The sequence below is a fragment of the Hemibagrus wyckioides genome, linkage group LG16, assembly GCF_019097595.1.
Source record: "Hemibagrus wyckioides isolate EC202008001 linkage group LG16, SWU_Hwy_1.0, whole genome shotgun sequence".
In the NCBI taxonomy this organism is placed as follows: domain Eukaryota; kingdom Metazoa; phylum Chordata; class Actinopteri; order Siluriformes; family Bagridae; genus Hemibagrus; species Hemibagrus wyckioides.
In genome coordinates this window covers 1456745-1476137 of record NC_080725.1, presented here as the reverse complement: position 1 = coordinate 1476137, position 19393 = coordinate 1456745, and the positions used below count along the sequence as shown (strand labels likewise).

At 38.6% G+C, this 19393-nt stretch overlaps 1 protein-coding gene across 2 annotated transcripts in view; it reads left to right on the top strand.

Moving 5' to 3' along the window:
• The window catches only part of LOC131366782 (roundabout homolog 1-like), a 192397-nt gene that overhangs the window by 39922 nt on the left and 133082 nt on the right, over positions 1–19393 (top strand). For both annotated transcript variants that reach the window (XM_058411538.1, XM_058411537.1), the window contains exon 3: positions 15215–15301. In XM_058411538.1, coding sequence (XP_058267521.1) covers positions 15215–15301 — 87 coding nt within the window. The remainder of the gene's footprint in view (positions 1–15214; positions 15302–19393) is intronic.

Sequence of the window (19393 nt, the reverse complement as noted above, 5' to 3'; positions counted from 1 at the left end):
TAAAGAGATTGTGAGATTCAGTGACCAGTGAAAGCTTTTCTTTGTCACCCTTTGAATTATGCCGCATGCATTGAACTAACATTCAATGTTAAAAGCTAATCTTCACCCTGACTGATAAAGAGGCACTGTCTGTAGGCCGGTGTGAATACAGGTGTCTGGTTATTCTGCCAGTGGTTAATGTATGCAGATTAACTGCTTGGTGTGCTAATCAGTGGCAGACTTGCAGTGTGAGTATCCAGGCTTGGAAGGGATATGTTCTGCCTCTCAGCTCTGGAGAAAAGTCCGGTCTGGCTCGAGAGCGGCTAGCCAAACCCTGCGTTTGACACATTAAGTGTTTTCGCTTGCCTGTGCTCTGGTTCCTCACATTCACAGGGTGCCATGTGAAGAACAGCCATCTGTGCAGCTCGCTGTTTTGTACTGGCTCCTGACGGTGAGACGACATGCCGGATCCCCCAGCAACCCCCACAAACACACAAACACACGTATACTTTAATGAAAGCCATCAGTCTATTGGGCACATCACTATCTGTCTACACACACACACACACACACACACACACATACACACACAATCACTATTGTAGACCCTCTGCCTGTTATAACCCCCAGTGAAAAAAAGAAATGGTGCTAAAAATGTGCAGAAACGCAATAACATGCTTAATTTATGTGTGTGTCGACCAGCTGCCTCCATCCTCTTGTCGCTGATGAACGGAGCTGTATGAATTTGGATTTGGCTGTGAATACACAAGCCTCGTTTAATAAAGTGTGTGAGTGTGAAAGAAAGACAGAGAAAGAGGGAGAGAGAGAGAGAGAGAGAGAGAGAGAGAGAGAGAAGGCTTCATTTTGATACCAAACACAATCATGCAGAAGTGATTTGACCATAAATACACTCATTAGAGACCTAGACAGTCTACAAACAGTGTACTATTAAAGCCTCCACTTCAGCCATGCTGGACTTGAATTCTTAAAAAAAAGGCCACTATAATTCATCATAGCTAGATTTTTGTCAGCAAAATTCCATACTTTTTAATGCTGATAAATTACATTTATTTCACTAGAATTTGTCACAATCAATAGTTTTCTTCCACAGACTTATAAATACAGGTCTACATAAATTTACTGATAGCACAGCGTCTTCGGCAGCACTTACAGTGCACTTTATTATACACCGACCAGGCATAACATTATGACCGTCTGCCTAATATTGTGCTAAAACAGCCCTGACCCGTCCTGCACTGTGTATTCTGACCCCTTTCTATCAGAACCAGCTGATTCAGCTTCAGCAATTTGATCAACAGTAGCTCGTCTGTTGGATCGGATCACACGGGCCAGCCTTCTCTCCCCACGTGCATCAATGAGCCTTGACCGCCCATGACCCTGTCCTGTTCACCACTGTTCCTTCCTTGGACCACTTTTGATAGATACTGACCACTGCAGACCGGGAACACCCCACAAGAGCTGCAGTTTTGGAGATGCTCTGATCCAGTGGTCTAGCCATCACAATTTGGCCCTTCATCAAACTCGCTCAAATCCTTACACTTGTCCATTTTTCCTGCTTCTAACATCAACTTTGAGGACAAAATGTTCACTTGCTGCCTAATATATCCCACCCACTAACAGGTGCCATGATGAGGAGATACTCAGTCTTATTCACTTCACCTCTCACTGCTCACACTGTTATACCTGATCAGATGTTTATATAAATCAGAAGGTAGAGTATTAGGCAGAACTTTGGGGTTAGATGTCAAACACCACATGTACAATACTTCTGTATGTGTGAGCCTATTAAGAGCACTCTTCTCCAGTGTTTTTTTATCTTCTCCAAAATATTGGAAAGAATTGCAGCAGTAATACGTTTGATTATAATCAACAGTTTGGGTAATTTGGGCCTGCATGGGGTGTCTGATTAAAAACAAAGGATCCTAGGGTTCTCCTCATAATTATCTCATTTATTTGTCATTAGCATGTGATCACACAATCTTGCTTCTTGAATCAATGTTTAATATATGTGTTTTATGATCTTTTTATGCAGATAAACATCAACAAAGACACAAAATTATTCTAATGCCAGATAGATTAGACATTTCCCGCTCCTGAAACTTGCCAATTCACTGAACCGGGCATCTGATTAGGGTGCATGTGCCCAGAACTGCCTACATAATGACTGTGTTGAAAGATTTCATGACTTTTACACCCATTTAGTGACTTTATTTAAAAAAATGAAGATCCTAGCAACAAATCTAGCTATTTTTAGCAGACATGAGCGTCTGCCTGCACTCATTATAGCCCTCCAGCTCACCTCAGAGCTGCTGGAGAAAGCAGGTTGGTTCACATCACCTCCAGTGTGTAAAACCTGATTACGTTCTCAATGACCAATCACTGAACACCATTGTTCTCATCAACCAATTACGTGAGACCATTGTTCCCAGCGATGAATCACTGGACACCATTGTTCCCAATGACTAATCACTTATCATTATGGTTCCCAATGACCAATAACTGATGACCATTGTTTGTCCTGTCCAGACATTTCTTTGTTCTTCATTTTAAAATCTCTTTTTGGCCATTTTAAAACTAATCCACTTGTAACATTTTCCTTCAAGCATTTTGTAAATCTTTGATTTGACTCTATTTTGTAAAAGTAGTTATTTTGTGGTGTCAAGACCAAAGATGACTTTTTTAAAATTAGTTTATAATCTATTATTTTCTATTCTGATAAAACTCTGTTCCATTTGATTCTATCTTCAGATGATCTATGACGTCTGGTGACTTCCTGTGACCTTTTGAGCTTGCCTTAGCTAATTTTCCTTGAAAAGAATTAACAATACTGTTGCTCAAATTGCTGTAGAAGTTAATGCTGGTTCTGATAGAAAGGTGTCAGCATACACAGTGCAGGACGGGTCAGGGCAGGTGGTCATAATGTTATGCCTGATGGGTGTATACACAGTCTATGAGCCTGCGGTTAATAGCACTATGACTCTGGTGATGTTACAGGGATGTTTGTTTGTATTTAAATGTCAACAAGTATTTGTAGAGACTCTTTTCACAATGATAATCATATCTATTGTTACTGTCCGGTGCCTGTTCTTTCTCTGTGCTACATGATCATTGTTATACGGCGCCACACATTTGTACCGCAGACACACAATTTGCGGAGGTCCAGCAGGATGCAGTGTGAGTCTCTACTGCCCTCTTGTGGCGTCCTTGAAACATGGCACCTTCTTAGAAGCTAGTTTCTGAAAAGTATCAGAGTGCTTAATGTACATGAGTCACAGTATCCACCATTTTATTATCAACTAATTTTTTTAAATCCAGACATGATTGAAAAACTATATTTCTAAAAACATATATTTTTTCATATATGTTGTTATCTCAGTCTAAATGGTGTCATGTAACGGGAATCCTGGCTAATTTTAAATGATGTCTAATCAAATCTGGTGCTTTTACAGGATTCAGGTAATCTCCGATGGTGAGCTTAGACTGTGTTTGAATGGTCCACGGGAGCAGACTGACCTCGGAAAACTAATGAAAATTCAAAACAACAGCAAAGACAAAGCATTCATCTTGATTTAGGCAGAACTGACAATTAACCCATTAAGATTAAATGATCAATTAAATAAATTGCTCTAACTGTATTTAACCAGGAATATGTGAATTATGGGACACCATTTTTAAACATTTTAACTTCATTTTCACTACATGAACATGTCCAAAAAATTGCTGTGTGCAGGCTTTTGGGAAGAATTTTGGTTGGGGGGGAAATAGAAGCTGAAAGTTATAAAGGCCAAAGCGATTAAATAACCAGAGCGGTTCGATCTTTGGGCTGAAGAAACTTAATATGACAGGCAGCTTAACTGATGACAGCTGAAGATAACTGAAAAGTATCAGCTAAGTGGTGTGTAGAAAGAAATCTAGAAAATGTTGGCTTGTGTGTGTGTGTGTGTGTGTGTGTGTGTCTGGGAATATTCCTCTCATATACCAGAAACCCACAGAGGAAGTGGCATGTCTGAGGTTAAGGCAGTATGTGGAAAATGTGGCATGAGGAAAAGTTGAAACCTTCTCTGTGTGCCATCAGTTTACTAGAAAATCTGGCTTCTAAATCAACATATTTATAAAAAATATTCAAGTTGTTTGATCTCTGTTGAAACTGATTATGGAGTGACTGTTGAAAGAAATCTAATTATATTCACCGCAGATGCAGATTTCTGTAAATTATGTTTTACTGCGAGTTCAAGCTGAACATAACTATTCTTTATCGGCTAATATACTGCTTCTGGAAGAACTCGCAGACAAAGACAGTCTTTCTCTGCAATACACAATGAGCAGTATTGTTATCTAAATGCTGTCTAATTGCATGAGTGATGAAAAAATTGTAATATTTATTCCCTACACTTTATTTTTAATGGATTTTTATGTCACATTCATATATAAATACACAGCCTCTAATCTCTCTCTCTCTCTCTCTCTCTCTCTTCTCTGTCTTATACACATCTTTGTGTGTGTGTGTGTGTCAGATGGGGCAGTGGAGACAGCAAGTCTGTGGTTTTGCGTCATGTAAAACAGATGAAGTGTGATGGCGAATTTTGCAGGAGGTAACGTCGGGTTGTCTCTCTCTGTTCTGTTTGCAAATCTAAGCTGAACATACCACTGGTCAGTTTACAGACTTCAAATAGCCGGAAAAAATCTGTCCCTTTAACAAGTCATAACGGCTAATGGATTTGCTCAGGGGACAAGTTGATAACTTCAACAGAGTTGAAGATGGAGTGAATGTTTTAACCAGAACAAATCCTCCTGGTTATGTAACTGCACCTTTTGCTCATCTAGTTATAGAACTGTTTTAGAAAGGAATTATTTATAATCACACTGTACAGAGTCACCCAGATGAGGATGAGATTCTCTTTTGAGTCCAGTTTCTCTCAAGGTTTCTTCTTTGCATTGTTTCGATGAGTTTCACTCATCACCTTCGCCTCTGACTTGCTCATTAGGGATATATTAATAGATTTCACACTTATCCTCAAAGTTGATGTTAGAAGCAGGAAAAATGGACAAGAGTAAGGATTTGAGCGAGTTTGATGAAGAGCCACATTGTGATGGCTAGACCACTGGATCAGAGCATCTCCAAAACTGCAGCTCTTGTGGGGTGTTCCCGGTCTGCAGTGGTCAGTGTCTATCAAAAGTGGTCCAAGGAAGGAACAGTGGTGAACCGGAGACAGGGTCATGGGCGGTCAAGGCTCATTGATGGACGTGGGGAGAGAAGGCTGGCCCGTGTGATCCGATCCAACAGATGAGCTACTGTTGCTCAAATTGCTGAGGAAGTTAATGCTGGTTCTGATAGAAAGGGGTCAGAATACACAGTGCAGGATGGGTCAGGGCTATTCTGGCAGCAAAATGGGGACCAACACAATATTAGGCAGGTGGTCATAATGTTATGCCTGATCTGTGTATATCCTCAATTAACATTTTTCTGTAAAGCTATAAAGAGATCGGTCACTTTAATCTGCAAATACCTCAGGAAAAATATATGGACACAGTAGTTGCAATGGCTCATGGAAGCACATACCTTTCAATGGATTCACACGTTAAAAAAAAGATAAAAAAATTATTTTAATGATAATATTCCAGGGTCAAACGTACTGTAGAAATGTTGGGTGTGGAGTCGCAGAACGCTGCAGAGGGAGCTAGACTAGGCTTTAGTTAGTTGAATTCTCAGTACTTTATTTACATATTTGTGAATGTCACATCAGTGAGGAAACAAATTAAATAGAATGTAGACATGGATGTGCATTCTGTTCATAATGTAAACTATATTGCCAAAAAATTTTGGGACACTCCTCTAAATCATTGAATTCAGGTGTTGTTTTTCAGGGGTTGGGCTTAATTCCTCCCAAAGGTGTTCTATGGGGTTGAGGTCAGGACTCTGTGCAGGACAGTCAAGTTCCTCCACACCAAACTCACTCATCCATGTCTTTATGGAGGTTGCTTTGGTCACTGGTGTACAGTCATGTTGGAACAGGAAGGGGTCATCCCCAAACTGTTCCCACAAAGTTGGGAGCATGAAATTGTCCAAAATGTCTTGGTATGAAGCTGAAGCATTAAGAGTTCCTTTCACTGGAACTAAGGGGCCGAGTCCAACCCCTGAAAAACAACACCAGGATTCAATGATTTGGAGGGGTGTCCCAATACTATTGGCAGTGTAGTGTAGATTTTGCAGAATGCTGTTGGCATGCATCAGAGTAACAGATAGATAAAAAAAAAAATACTAGAAAAAAAACAAAAACTAAAATTAGACTGGACTGATGTCATTTTTGATAAAAATAGAGTTTTCAGTTAGTGGAAACATTCAGAGCATCTCCCTGATCCTCTGACAGACATGTTTGTGATAAGAGCTGAAGGCAGGACAATATGAGAGTCCTCCACTGGAGTAGCAGATACGTTCAGACCGTGACACATGATTTATTTTGATTTATAGCATCCACTTCAGCACACAACAGTTTCCTCTCTGTTCAGCATTTATCACAGGGCAGGTTCTGTTGAGTTATGACTGCTGATGGTCTGACCTGCTCTGTGTTCTACTGAAACCTGTAAAAAGTCCAGACACACTGTAGCCTTTGGAAATAGAGTAGTTTAGCATTGTTGTGTCGATTTTCACAAAAAGGCTACAACCAACCGCATTTAAGCATGAAGAGCTTTGAGAAGGTCACGAGCATCATATTCTTACATTGTGGTTTATTTTTTGTCATATCCTGACGAGTGGTTTATCAATCATCTGTCACTCAGAATATCAGCAGGTGCTGTCAGTCAAATGTCACTCCTGTTTCAGATTTGCCAGAATCACTCAGTTTGCAGTCCAATCTGTTGTAGAATGAGATGGTAGTCATGCCATGTGCTAGTGTAGAACTCCTGCTGGTGGAAACAGAAGAGCCAACTAGATCATCAATCCCTGTACTTCTGGTTAAAAATGGAACTCGTATTCAGTAGTTCAGATCTCACACAATGCCAGAAGGATGAAAGTGAAACTTGAACATTTTTTATACGATAAAAAAATGGATTTAATCAGAGGTGAGAGAAAACTGATGGATCTTAGAAGAACATGAGTCAAATTATTACGTACACCAAAGTCAGCTTAACATATCAAGAGGAATTTTCGAAATCCATAATGATTTGAATATAATAACCATCTGACTGCATTTCTACCTTTTACACTTATATACTGATGTTTTTTTTTGTTTTTTAGATTTCTCTAAAGCTGCTTTGATAAAATGTCCATCCGTTGCTATACTGAACTGAATTGAACAGAACGGTATTTGCGTCAATCTGCAAATACATCAACGAAAATATACGTTGCAATGACTCATGGAAACAGATGCCTTTAAATGGATTCACACGTTAGAAAAATTATTTTAATGATAATATATCAGATGAAATACTGTAGAGATGTTGGGCGTGGCGTCGCAGAATGCCGCAGAGAGCTAGCCTATTATTATGTCCACAGAGGCTGTTGTTAATTATATTTAGTTGAATTTAGTTAAATTACTTTATTTACATATTTGTGAATGTCACATCAACGGGGAAACAACTGCCAATCAAATCATTGCAATAATCCATTAAGTAATTGAAATGAGTGTAGATACACTATATTGGCAAAAGTTTTGGGACGTCTGCCTTTACATGCACGTGAATGTAAAATGGAGTTGTCCCGCCTTTTGCAGCTATAACAGCTTCAACTCTTCTGGGAAGGACAGAAATGTTCAATCCAAGCTATGTATTTATATGATTATGTCTAGATAGTTTGGTCCTGGGTGAGGGCCTGAAAGCCCTGAGGGAAGCTTCTCCTCATTTCCTCTGTTTTGGCCTCCACAAAGCAGAAGCACTTCCTTGACATCAACAGAGAGAGGAGTCCATAGTTAGGATGGCTGAGCTCCTTCATTATCTTCTTGGCCTTGGTCCAGCAGATAGACTGCGGGTCAGGGAGCTCAGTGCGGATGGTGCATTCAGCTGATTGCACCAACCTCTGGAGAGCTTGTCTATCCTGCTTGATGCTTGAGGCTGTGATGCTTTATGGCAGGATTCTCTTGGTGGTGCAGGTGTAACCATCCTAACAACCTTTCCCAGTGATAACCAGTAATTTTCTTCATATATTTCACTGGTTTATATGCTAACAAGGATTTGATGCTCATATCTCACTCATTCATTTTCAGTAACAGTTTTATGCTTGTCAGGGTCTCAGTGGATCATTTAACTAGATACCAACATGCAGAGCGCTGTATCCAATTTAAAGGATTATAAATGTATAATTATATAATCTATGTAAGACAGAAATTTCACCCTCTACCCAGCCTTATCTCATCTACCCTGCACTACAGTTCCCTCCTTATTCACATCTCACCCAACTGTAGTTGTGAAAAATAATTTGTTTATCTGAAATACTGCATTGATTACTCTTTATCCACTCGTACAGGCTAACAACTTCCCCAACATGAAACTGAAGACAGGCTCTGCGCTATTAAAAAGGCAGATCATTTCATCTGAACCATGCCGTGTGATCAATTATTTTCAGAGGACATGATGGAAGGAGAGTGCTGGTTTGGGCTTTCTTTGCTGTCTCAGGAACAGGAAAGCTTCCCAGTAATTGAGAATACTGAATTCAAAACTGTATATAACATATATAAGAGGAAATATCTAAAGCTTAGCCAACGTTTGGTGATAGAACAAGACAATTCTACATTAACAAAATGAACAACAGAATGAGAATGTTTATATAGTATGTGTGTACATAAAGTAACCAAATTACTGATCGTGATTCTATGGCATGACCAGAAAAGGATTGTTGATGAAGAAAACATGATCTGAATTAAATAGAAACAGTTTTTTCAATGGCCAATGGTCAATTCTCATCGTTGTGTAAGTTTTATCAGCAGCTGATAAAAATACTTTTTTCCACCCGGAATTTCAATTAATAATTTGTCTGGTTGATAAAAAGGTGCTATTAGGTTTTTCTTGTCCATTATTATGTCCATTATTATGAATAAGGAACATCAAACCATTTGTATTGACAACAGTTGTATGACTCCACAGCTGTTTATTAGCAACAGACACACTCCTTGTCATGTTCCCAGATTACACAACATTGACATCTGATTTTTATCACCCACACACTCTATATTTATATATACAGTATATATATATATATATATATATATAGAGAGAGAGAGAGAGAGAGAGAGAGAGAGAGAGACACACTCTGGCAGTCTTTGTTTACTGTGTATGCCAGTCTCATTTTTGATCTTGTATTCTAATAAAAACAATGTTCAGAAAAATCAATTGCACTGTATAAACACACACACAGTCTGCACTTTGCAAGAGAGAAGAGAAAATGTGGCATATGAGACATCAAGTCAGGCAAGGGTGATGTATAAAACGTTTCAGTTTATTAAAATAGACGTAGACAGTAAATAATCCATGGACTCTATAAAAATACACAGCACAAGTATTCAACACTGCTATGAGAACTTCAGAAAAATATTTGAAATAATAATAAAATGATCAAATAACGTGAAAGATTCAGCTGCAATAATTCCAGATACCACAATTCCTTAATTATCCTCCACTAATTGCTTTTTCATTTTTGAAGCAAAGCTCTGATTTAATAATGACCCAAGGCTGAACTGACTTGGCCCTGGGAGTGAAAACAAAAGGTAAGAGTGAAGCAATGAGAAGATAAGGAGATTATAGTTATTGTGATGGCAGAATAGGTTGTTTATTACAGATTATTTAGCGCCTTTTTGCACTCAATAAATGTCTAATGGCCTATTTTTGAGGCAACAGATTTATTTACTCAGTCGTATTTCTAGCATTGCTCTCTTTCTCTTATTCTCCCATCTCTAACACCCTCACTTATATCGTATCATCTTTTTTTTATCAGGTGTAGAAGTCATTTCAAATAGCCCAGGGATATTAGTGATTTGCTTCTATGAGATTTTCAATGATCTGGCTCAGTGTTTAATTTTAAGCTAGTGCAGTAATATGAATTGATCAGAGACCAAGGATGAGCAAACAGCTTACGACTTGACAAGACAGCAAGATACAGGTTGATCAGATGGCATACTGATTAATCAGAGAGTATTTGTATTAATCAGACATTATGCAAGTTAATCAGACTGTATATGATCTGATCATTTACAGCATTTAGCAGATTCCGCCAAACCAGAGCGACTTACGTTTATCTCATTTATACTTCTGAGCAGCTAAGATTTGGTTATCCATGGTATGTGAACCCATAATCCGTTCCTTAACCACTGATCTACCACTTCCCCCACAGTATACCAGTTGGTCAAGCAGTATGCAGGTTGATTGTACAGAATCTGTGTCCATCAATTCAATTCAATTTTATTTGAAGAATTCAGATTTTCACTAAGCAGCTTTATAGAAATCATTTCCACAAGATTTGGGAGCATGGCTGTGGGTGAGATCAGGTGAGGAGGCCTGGAGTGTAGTCATTGTTCAGGTTCATCCCAAAGGTGGGATTTAGGGTTAAGGTCAAGACTCTGTGCAGGACACTCAAGTTTTTTTACACCAAACTTGGCAAATCATGTCTTCATTAAGCTCGCTTTGTGCACAGAGGCATTGTCGTGGTTGAACATGTATGGGCCTTTTAGCTCCAGAGAGGGAAGTCTTAACATTTTAAACATTTTATCTTGACATTTTATATAATTGTGTGGTTTAAACTTTGTGGCAAGAGTTTGTGAAAGGGACACAAGGGTGAGCATATAATACAAAGGTGTGATGGTGAGGTGATGGTCAGGTCAGGGATGCATATACTGTAGTTCAAGTTTATCTAGAGACAAAAAATCATTCTAGCAGAAAATATTTCATTCAGTCAAAAACATTACATCCAATAGTCTGACATTTCCAACTGAGATAAAATTTGAAGCTTCAAATCTGATTAACATACTTTTTTCTGGACTGTTGGTTTGTCAATCAAACCAGATTTCATGTTTTTTCCCCGCAATTCAAGATTTATCATTTCTTAACATCAAAAATGTGTGACAAGAACCAAATGGATAAAAAAAAACAGCATGTGAAGGGAGTCAGCAGGAGGAAGAGGAGGCTTGCCTTCTTGCTTCATCACATGATTCCATGTCCCTTAGTAAACAGTATGGACAAAAGCAATAAACATGTCTGTAATGAATGCTCAGAACCATGACTGGATATTGCCCTTGTGTAAAACATAATCCATTGAACAATCTATAGATGTGTGACAGATGAAAAGAAGAACTGGTTGTGCTGTGGGGGCATTTTGGTGCCATTCCCATAGAGGGAAAAGTCACTGTAAATCAATACAAAGTTCTTCTGACTTCGATGCTTCTGCTTGCATCTGCAAGGCACAAGGGCTCACTGAAGGGGCAAATATTCAAAATATATGATCTGGCCTTCACAATCAACAGATACACTATATTGCCAAAAGCTTTGGCATCTGCCTTTACATGCACATGAATGTAATATGGAGTTGTCCCGCCCTTTGCAGCTATAACAGCTTCAACTCTTCTGGGAAGGCTTTCCACAAGGTTTAGGAGTGTGTTTATGGGAATTTTTGCCCATTCCTTTGTCTTGCAGTCTCCGCTCTAATTCATCCCAAAGGTGTTCTATGGGGTTGCGGTCAGGACTCTGTGCTGAGCTCAAAGTTGGGAACATGAAATTGTCCAAAATGTCTTGGTATGAAGCTGAAGCATTAAGAGTTCCTTTCACTGGAACTAAGGCCCAACCCCTGAAAAACAACACCTGACTTCAATGATTTGGAGGGATGTCCCAAAACTTTTGGCAGTATAGTATAGATTATCTTTAATCTGTAGTACTGCTAAAGTCTATGCTAAATTCATTTAAATGTTTACTTGGGTAACTAGCTTAAACAAAATTTTCTAGCCTAATTTCTGCCTTCTTCTCCTGTGCAGACCAGTCAAGTTCCTCCACACCAAACTCACTCATCCATTGTCTTTATGGACCTTGCTTTGTGCACTGGTGTGCAGTCATGTTGGAACAGGAAGGGGTCATCCCCGAAGTTGGGAGCATGAAATTGTCCAAAATGTCTTGGAGCATTAAGAGTTCATTAACAATATAGTATATCAACCCAGTTGGACACCTATTTGCAGAATTCTAGAGCAACATATCAGACTAGTACTCCACTACCATCTTCAGAACATCATCTGAGGATACATCTTGGAAAAACAGTGTTTATTCTTACAGTTCAGCTCTAGAGACTATCATAAAGGGCATTGAAGGTGTTCTGGTGGCTTGTGCACCTTACTGGTTAACACCTTAGTAGTTAAACACATGTTTTCATGATTTCTCCTTTAATGTATCACCAATGCACCCACCCTTTTTTGAGCAATTTTTGAGACACTCAAAGTCTAAAAACCTGGACTTGCCCCGCTATGAAAAAAATCTCCTGTTGCCCCTAGCTAGGACTGCAAAGGAAACTTCAAGATATGACAAGCATTCTTTGTGTATGTACCTATATTATACCCAGGTGCACGGCTCCTTTAACCATTCTCTACTAATTGCTCTTTCATTTACAGGTGCAAAGATATGATTTATTAAGGCCTCAAAGCTTGAGAGAGAGAAAGAGAGAGAGAGAGAGAGAGAGAGAGAGAGAGAGAGAGAGAGAGAGAGAGGTGAGGGTGAGTCCGAGAGGAACTAAAGAGACAGGTGACAGGTGGGAAGGATTACATACTGGAGCTAAACCATCTGTCTGTCAGCACCACTTCATTTAACACACCAAGAAAATTCCCCCACTCACTGTGATATTAAATGACAAAGAAGAATGGATCTGCTGACTCTCTTTGGTTGTCTTTGGGTGTCTTACAAGCTGCCAGTGACAGTAGTAACAGTAGCCAAATGTTCAGCTCTTAGCTAGAAGCTTGACCACAGTTGAATCTGGAATCTTTGCCTCTTTACCACAGAACTAACAAAATTGGCGAAAGAGAAGAGCAACACAGACGTCTGCAGTTTTCTGAAGCGCAGGCACAATTTTGAGGTTGCAGCAGCATATCTGAGTTAATCTATTCCAAACTGAAACACACTACAACACTTCCACAGTTTTCCTTAATTCCGCTCAGTAGAACTGATCTTCGGGGAAGTTCGTTTTGACTCTTCAGTATGAAACTCTTAATGAACAACTGCCAAAACTTCACAAGCCCCCCCCTCCTTGCTTATGAACCGGCACTATGGATATGCACAGCTTACTCGTGATTGCTGTCTTGACTTGTCTTTATTGCACACAGTAAATCAGAATGAATTTAATCAAACACACAGGCCTCACAGCCTATAATTTCCTGCATTCCGCTGTCCCTATTCAGACCAAATTGGCATATTAAAGTTTTCCCAAGTTCTGTAAGGCAACAGAATATTGTTTTACTGAGTCATGCATAAAATGACAGTGGATACAGATTTACGTACCTGTGACGGCTAAATAAATAGAAATGGGAAAAAACAAGAACTCCTAAATCAAAAGCATAAACTGAGTGTAACCCACACGGTCATCTCAAACCATAAATAATGACCGATAGCTGGGCTTACAAGTAATAATAGCACTGATTATAGTTATTATGATGGCAGAATATGTTGGCTGGATCTGAGTGTAGACCATGTTGGCAAGTCTTCTTCGCTTGTCTCTGAAAACTGTGTTGAAACTCAGTGAATGTTTAACTGTTCTGATGTTGAGGGGATTTTTTTCAAATGTATTCATTCATTCATTCATTCATTCAAACCATTCAATTAAAGATATTTAGGCCCTGATTTACTAATATTCAAAATAATAGTATCGTGACATAATAATTGTAGGAGGAGGAGACAACCTAGGAGGAAGAGGCATGTAAAAGAGGTTCGTTTTGGTTTTGTTTGTTTTAATTTTTTCGGATGCTCTAAATGTTCCTGGTATACGCGATGCCTTCATATATCAGTGAGACTGCTAGGTTAGTATATTAAACTTGAACCTAAAGCAATGTGGCTAATAAAGGAACAGAGGTGCGTCTAGAAAACAAAATGTTAAGCATGACATTCGGACAACATACAGTAATAATTCATGGGCTTGAGTAGCACACTCAGCACACACAGTGGTATGGGTATATCACTATAATAGCTTGAGGCCTTCATGTATTAATTATCAATTTATTAATTTGTGTTCTCACCTTATTAAAAAAGGCCACCTCAGAGTCTCTGTACATTTCTACAATGCAATGTAAAACACTAACAACAAAAACAGCAGTAAACAACATGGTTTAGCAAAAGTCTTTATTTATAATTATTTAAAAAAAATAATAAAAATTAAGGATAGCTTCAAAACAAAAACGACTCTCCAATCAGTTGAAGATATTCACAGTACTTTACTACACTTTCCGGTGCCACCCTTTCGAGTCTGGTTCCTCTTAAGGTGTAACGTTCAGGAGGCACGGCCCGGAGCAGGGACCGAACCCGGATCTGAGTTTATCAGACCCAGACACAGGATAAATTAAAGCACTGTTTTATTAACAGAACTCAAACAAGACTAACACAAAACACTGGACAAATAAAATACGAGTAACAAAACGTAAAGATAACATGGGAACCTGGAAACATAACAGCGTCTGACTGAACAACAAACAAACAACAACAACTGATCAAGACAGATACACAAGGGCTGGTATATAGAGGACAAAACATTAGGGTAAATGGGGAACAGGTGACACAGCAGGAAGGGTGTGGCACACCACACGTGAGGAATACACAAACAAAAAACAGGCTATGATGGCTTGCCAGTTCCCCCTCTGGTGGACTGCTAGGGAACTGTCCTAGTAGCTCCTGACATCCTGACCATCTAAGAGAGTTTTTGCCACAGTCAACTCAGGCTTGCTCATTAGGGATTAGAAATTAATACAAATAAATTTAAATATAAGTCTAATATTATTATCTAATATATCTTATATTAATATTATGTTCTTTATGTAAAGCTGCTTTGAGACAATGTCCATTGTTAAAAGCGCTATACAAATAAAATTGAATTGAACTGAATGCTTTCAGGAAAGCATCCTGCAATATAATTTATTGGCATATAAAAAAACATATTATCTCATAAGCATGTGGTATAGGGGGGAAAGGAGAAAGAGGTCTTTCTGTGCGTACGATGCCACACAATGCAACTTCTCTAAACACGACATGTCTCTTTTATTTTCCTCTCTGACAGATATCAGTACGCAGAACGGGCCGCACCAAGCAACAACATTGGCTCCGCCTTCTGACCATGATGAGGACAACTCACCTGGTTACACTGGTAAAACAATGTTCTGCTTATTATTCTTAATTTCAAGATCAATATCAGCTTGGACCACCTGTACAGTATCACTGTTTAATGTTAAAAAAACCTCTTATTTATCTACAGTATCACAGTAAAGCTGAAGAAGTGGATTTATTTTCTATAAACAGATGCTCTGGCAGTATTTTTTGGCTTTAATTCAAATGTTAAGCTGTTGCTATAGTATTAGCTCCTTCACAAAGGTCATATGATGCTTCACATAATCTGTGATATCAGGAGCTAACCTGTCCTGCAATTGTTCACTAAGATGTTAAAAATTGCAACCGCTAACAAATCACTGTGGTAAATGAGGAATAAAACTCATCCCAAAAAAGTATGGGATAAGCAAAATAATAGAATATAATGGAATAGAATATATAGAATATAATCTAACCCTAACCCTTGTCATGTTTTATTCCTTATGTATTGACACAAGTATTATACAGATATACAGATGTAGACTCTTTAAAGGGTTTCTTCAATGGTTCCTTGGATGGTTATCGATTCATTTAGAGTAAATTGACTTCTTCTGCTGATTTCTTTTAAATTTCCTATGTAGATTTGAGGGGCATGGGGGCTTAGTAGTTAGCACCTCCAGGATTGGGGATGCAGTGTTCGCCTTCTGTCTCGGTCCTGTGTGCTTAGAGTTTGCATGTTTTTCCTGAGTTTCCGGGTTTTCCTCTGGGTATTCTGCTTTCCTTCCCCTCTCCAGAGACATGCTTTGTAGTCTGATAAGCATTTCTAAATTGTCTGAGGTGTGTGAGTGTGTGTGTGTGATTCTGCCATGTGATGGGTCAAGTCCAGTCCTGGCTCCAGTATGGTAAATAAATGGACGGATGTAGATCCTGTTTCCTTTAAAAAAAAAGTAGGAACCCTTTAGAAAGCTGATATCATCGGCTCTCCAAAAAATCCTTGAGAAATCATTGTGTAGGTATGGTATGAAAGATGATATGGATTATCTATATATATAATACAGATCAAAGTTCTCTTCATTTTGATACATGACTTGATTAAAAACAGCATGTAGGCATACAATTTCACAAACTTGTTTTTCTGTATATAGGAATAAAGGAATAGATTTGGAAACGGAAACTGAGCTAATCGACTCAACACTAGGTTCAGCAAGGTGAAGGCCTTCTTTCCAGAGACTGTGTTTATGTTTGTCTCTCAAAGCTATGGGGAGCTGGGTCACACGTCCAAAGAAAGCGAATCGTAACCAGCTGAAAAATGTTTTCCTTGACCCAGAGAGCCATCATCTCAGAGTAGAGAAGCTAATTGATTAAGACTCTCCTCTCACTCCCCAGGCTAGTCTCATTTGTAGCTCTGACAGAAAAACTCTCAGTGAAAACACAGATTTCGTCTCTATCCAATTATTTCTTAACGTATTACTTCAAGCTTACTGAATAATGTTGGCTTTTGGTCATGGTGTACCAAATTGCTCCAACTCTGAGATTGCCTCAAGTTTTTATAGGCAAAGAGCTACTAAAACGTTGAACAGGAAGCCATGATGATATTAATACAAAGATTTAAAAACTTTATGTCTACTGTGCATGAGAAATTTTAGGTAACTCAACTCACTGGTGACAGGCATCAAAAAGACACCTGGTTTGACGGAGAGAGGGAAGAAACGAGGGAGCAGTGCATCAGCATGTAGATACACTCCTAGAATAGAAAGCTTTCAAACTGTCTGTCATATTTCACTTGCTCATTTTCCGGCTGACCCTGGATGACAGCGAAACACGCCGCTACCCCGCTGCCCAGCGACAGGAGTGATGTAAAGAAAAGGGTGGAACAGGAACTTGATTGAATGGTGGCATGATGTGGAAAATGAGACTATGAGAGAATAAGAGCGCTGACAGTTAAGAAAAGTGGCAAATTGGAGAGAAGAGAACAGATGAAAGAAGAAGAAAAAAAAGAAGGAGAAAGTGACAGATTGTATATGACAGGATCTGAAGTGGAATGAGTCAGTCAGTAAGGGAAAGTGTGTGGAAATGAAACCGGGCACGTAAACAGCACGGATCTCTTTGAAATGGCAGAATAGATGGAGGCAGCTTTCCTCGGCAGGAGGGTATCATTACCGTCTGTCTACCTTTGACCCGAAACCCATCTGACTGTTTCATCCACATGGACTCTCTGTTAGATATGAACTCTTTCCACTTGAACCTAAACGGCTGCCCGTGGCTCTGCGTGGGTGACGGAGAGGACATGCAAGCTCTTGCTTCCATTATCTGGAGCTGCGCATGGCGCCTGTGTCATTGCACTAATGGCATTTGGAAGAATGGCTTGAGATCAGTTTGACTGGAATCCACTGAAGCCCTGTCCTAGCTGCCAGAACTCTGCAGTTACTCAGAAAAACATTTTTGCAGTCTCTCCAAAAGAATTTGCAGCTTGAAGAACAGATGCATGGACCAAGGGCCAGACAAGGACTAAACTGCAGCTGGTCAGAAGAACTGCTTCATAATGCTGGTCTTTTAAACACAACTGTGAGAACAACACATTAGGGATGTAACCGAATACGAATACGTTATTCCATACGAACAGATAATGCATTCTAAGCAGATGCAAATAAAGATATGAACTGGGGATGCACTGTTTGTTATTCTTTTCATTTTTCCTGCTTGGTTTGAGAATTGAGGTATGCATCAGGACTGGAATCCCAGAGGATGCAACTAAATAAGGCAGTTGAAGGATTTTACTTTTATGTTGGCAAGAGGTCAGATTTGAATCTCACGGGACGAAGAAAGACCAAATTCATTAACATAAAGCTGAAAAATGCATTTATAGCTTTTATCCTTAGTAAATGCCTGGTCAGTGGTTTAAACTGGCCTGTTGGTTTATATTTTGGAAAAAGGATTACAGGAAATTTTGAAAATATCTTTGAGAGGTATTAATAAAGTTCCAGAAACATAAATAAATAAATAAGTTAGGTCACACCCAAAAAGCTATGCCTAATATAATATAATATAATATAATATAATATAATATAATATAATATAATATAATATAATATAATATAATATAATATAATATAATATAATATAATATAATATAATATAATATAATATAATATAAAGGATTTCCATAAACAGATACAGATGCATTGTATCACACAGCAATATTATACATTATTATACATTTTGGCAAAAGGTGTGCAAATATACCTTTATTCTTAAAGATTTTCTCACAATACATGTTTTATGATATAAGAAATGATATCAAGAAGCCGGGAGTGTAAACACTAAAACCTAGCAGCTGGGTTTAATATCACACTATGCTAGCCTAATATTAATTAGCTTCCTGGCAAACTGGACATATTAGCCTAATAAGCTAGTTATGCTAATAGTAGCCAGCTTGCTAGTGAACATGAAGGATGGTTATAACACGTGGAATGTTTGTTTTTTAATTACATATATAGTTCAACTAATATTAGCTAGCTTATTAGCCAATAGATACTGCTGGAAAAGTAGCTAACCTTTCTAGTTTCTAGCTTTAGCTCAGTGCTGTGTTTAGGTCATTTTTAGATTAGTTAATGTTGCTAAAACAGGACATCCAGTTTTGTTTCACAGTAATAATGAGTAAAAATAAAAAATAATAAATATAATAATATTCGGTCAATGCTTTTTGGAAATAAATGTAAAATCATTTGTTAAAATAAACAAAAAAAATCCAGTAACCTGTGCATAAAAGTGCTAATGATTGAGCGTCATACTGTTTATCTTTACTGTAGCTTTAAGAAGATTGTTTCCCTTGTTATATCCTTTAATAATGGATTTATGGGTCTTGTTCTTGGCTTATGACACTCTTGGCTTGTATGTGTTGTTATGCTGACCTGAGAGGTATTTAATACTTGTATGAGTGTCTGTTTATATGTTTGTACGTATGGACATAAGGTCAAACTCAGCTGAGTGAAGCTGAGCTGAATGTGTATTGCACCTGTGTGTGTGTGTGTGTGTGTGTGTGAGGTCAGACAGCTTGGGAGGCCAGCGATCATATTTATCACATTAGCCACGCGGGTCTGACTGTGTTTTGGCAGCTGAGTGCGGAGCTCTGTGTGTGTTTGTATAGTCCATC